The sequence below is a fragment of the Aegilops tauschii genome, chromosome 3 (genome assembly GCF_002575655.3).
Source record: "Aegilops tauschii subsp. strangulata cultivar AL8/78 chromosome 3, Aet v6.0, whole genome shotgun sequence".
NCBI lineage: Eukaryota > Viridiplantae > Streptophyta > Magnoliopsida > Poales > Poaceae > Aegilops > Aegilops tauschii.
The window spans coordinates 84,026,148-84,029,344 of NC_053037.3; the positions used below are offsets into that span (position 1 = coordinate 84,026,148).

At 53.2% G+C, this 3,197-nt stretch overlaps 1 protein-coding gene across 1 annotated transcript; it reads right to left on the reverse strand.

The window, feature by feature from the left end:
* Positions 1–792: 792 nt before the first annotated feature.
* Positions 793–2,317, reverse strand: LOC109757129 (aspartic proteinase CDR1-like). Its single transcript, XM_020315965.2, has one exon. It carries the CDS (start codon positions 2,315–2,317, stop codon positions 887–889), a length of 1,431 nt encoding a protein of 476 aa, XP_020171554.1. The 3' UTR covers positions 793–886.
* Between the last annotated feature and the right edge of the window lie 880 nt (positions 2,318–3,197).

Sequence of the window (3,197 nt, forward strand, 5' to 3'; positions counted from 1 at the left end):
ACTAAACCGCGAACAGGGAACAATAAGTGGGCTTTCGCGAACCAGAATGAACGAAATAAAACGCAGGAGCGAATTGTCTTAGCACACTAGAAGAGCGAGGGTGTGGTGGTTAGAACGCTGCATCGGTTCGAATCCCAATTCTCTTGCTTTTTTTATTAACGTAAAAAATGGAATGGGCCGGCTCAACTTGAACTGCTGCAGGCGCCCGTTTGCATATTGCACTGTAACGAGCGCCTGCGGCGCCAAATAGGATTCACCAACAAATAAGGTCTTCCCAACTTCGTGGGGAACAATAAGTGGGCTGACTTCATGGGGCCGGAGCGCGTGCGGCCCAATACGGAATTCTGGACAAACCTTCTTTTTCTTTTTTAGATAAACGCACAAAAATTTAGTACCATCTCGAATAGAAAAAAAACTTTTCGACAGTGAACGGATGAAAAAATTGGACAAACACACCTTGCTTTATTAGTAGGTATAGATATAGATGTAGATATAGAATAATGTTTTGAGAGTGCTTTTTCTATGTCTCCTGTGTATGGATCCTCCATGATTGGTTTGAGATTCACGCTATTTTCTTTACTTGTTCTTAAAACTTTTTTGTCTCATAATGTTTCTTTTCTTTTCTTATTTCAATGTGTACATCATGTTTCATTGTTACAAAAATAATGCATTGGCTTCAGATTAGTATATGATGATACAGAACGATACATCATGATTCGCTTTGGAACGAGAGAAAAATCTGATGTAACACTTCGAAACATGACAAATCTCATAGTAACGATGAACAGTATATTCCCGTGCATGATAGAATCTCATTTCTCGTAATGTTTTATATATTTTGCAGATGCATGCGATCGCAAGCAAATATGTCAACTAGTAATGCTGATCAGATATACAGAGAGCCGGAGGACTTGGCGCAGTCTGCTGCGGCGAAGGTGACGGTGCCCTTGTCGAGGTCATAGCCGACGTGCATGTTCTGCTGCGCGATATTCCCGATGATGGACACAGGATGAAACTGATCAGACGGCGCCGCCACCGCCAAGCACAGAGTCCCCTCCTGCACCTCCAAGAACGTGTTCTCCGCCTTCAGCGTGACCGTCGCGCCGCCGCCCAGCCCCAGCGTCACATCAGGGATCATCGCCGCCACCTGCCCTTCCCGTACCCCGCTCACGTCGAAGCACAGTGGCAGGAGATCTTCCGGCGACTTCGCCGGCGGGAGCTTGACCCTCCGTGTCAACTCTTCCACCAATGGGTCCACAAGCTCGTTCGCGAGGTACGTCAGCGTCGTGCCGGAGTCGACGATGACGGTGGACTGCTGCGGCGCCGCTAAGGTCTTGTTCCCGATCTTGACGGACTGGAGATCGACGGTGTAGTAGGCCTTCACTTCAGATGGGATCAGCGGCGTCGTCGCCGCGCCCGGCTCCGTCACGGTGGCACGGGGGCCGAAGTTGAGCACGGAGGAGGCGTTGATGGAGTAGGGCACGAGGCAGTAGGAGAACCTCCGGCCGAGCGATGTGTCTGCGCCTAACTGATTGACGAGGGAGAGGTCGCCGCCGCCGAGCCCGACGAGGCCGTCCCCGATGAACGAGCCGATCATGGTCGTGGAGCACCCGAAGTTGACGTTGGCCACGCGTATCTTCCCATCGCCGCGGGTGCCATGGTCGTCGGCGAAGGTGAAGGTCTCCGTGGAGAGGAGGCCGCTTGTCTGGGAGCCGTCGCCGTAGGAGTAGAGATACCTGCACTTGGAGTCGGGGCAGGAGGCATCGGGGAGCGCCCGGCATGCGCCGGTGCCGCAGCTCACGAGAGCGAACGTCGTCGAATTGGAGGAGTTGAACTGGACGCCCGGCGGCGGCGCGGACGCGGGCGCGGGGACGCGAGCGGGAGCGGGCGCGTGGGCGTGACGGGCGGCCGCCAGACCAGGAGCGCCGTCTCCGTTGCTGCAATTAAGCCAGATGAGGTCGCTGCCGGTGTCGGCGATGGCGAGCATGCGGGTGGGCGGCGTGCCCACGTTCACGGCCATCAGGTACTCGAAGGGCCTGGAGGTGAGCTCGGACACGGCGCCGTCGGCTGATGGTGCGTCGGCGCGGGCGTAGGAGCGCGAGAGCGCAGCGGCGCGCGATGAGGACCGGCGCGCGGCCTCGAGCACGCGGGTGTGCGCGGTGAGCGACGGTTCATGGTACGGGGACTTGACGGAGTCACGGTGGATGAACTCCACGCTAAACCCATCGCCGCCGACGTACGCCGTGCACAAGAACATGTGCGCCGTCAGGACGACCCCGGCGAGCAGGAGAGCGCGGGATGTCGTCGTCCCAGGCATTGTGTGCTAACTCGACTGCGGGGTTGCTTGCCAATGGCGTGTTGCTGCTGCTATGCACTGCGGAGTATTAATAGGGGAATTGGTGTAAGACGAAAATGGTAAGTTGATTAATGGGGAGACGAATGGGGCAAGTCGGTATATGGTATGACCTGTGATTGCGCCATCAGCCAGCTCCTTGCATTATGCATATGAATTACGTACGTGATGCACTCCGCATGGAATTTGGGGTAGGTTCGGTTGGATAGCCGGAGAGGAGGAGACCGGACTAAGTTTTCACGCACTTCTTGGGCAATATTTTATACGAAAATGCTCCACTTACAGACTCTATCTACGCTAAGAGTCTTACGGACAGACGTGTTGCCTCCTAATCCATCCCGCCCGAGAAATGCTACACTTATGAACGTATTCTTGCTGGTTGAAGTTACGGACTGAGCTGTGAAACATTGAATGGAAATCAGGAGGGGGTGGGACCCGCACTGGAAATCAAGGGGAGAAAATGATTGGTGGAGAGTAGTCCGTAGGTGGTTTTCCGTGCCATCTTACCTGTAGGTGTAGAATTATCGACCCCTCCCTCCTGATTTTTAGGGTGGGGCCTTCTTCTCCCAAATTAAGTGATGCAACCTCTGCCTGTAGGTCTTGTTACGTGAAAAAATGCCCGTAGCTGTAGGATTGCTCTATTTTGTATACTAGGTTTCAGCTATTTTGTAAGATTATTAATTAACATTCAAAATGGCAATATGGTTCAATTGTTTTCACTTCACAATCCTAACACAAACCAGAACTTGGTCGCCGTTTCATCCATATGCAACCTTGTTCCCAAACTTGAGCACCTTCACGTCTATTTCCCAAACATCTGCTCCATCCGATGGTATTCCACACT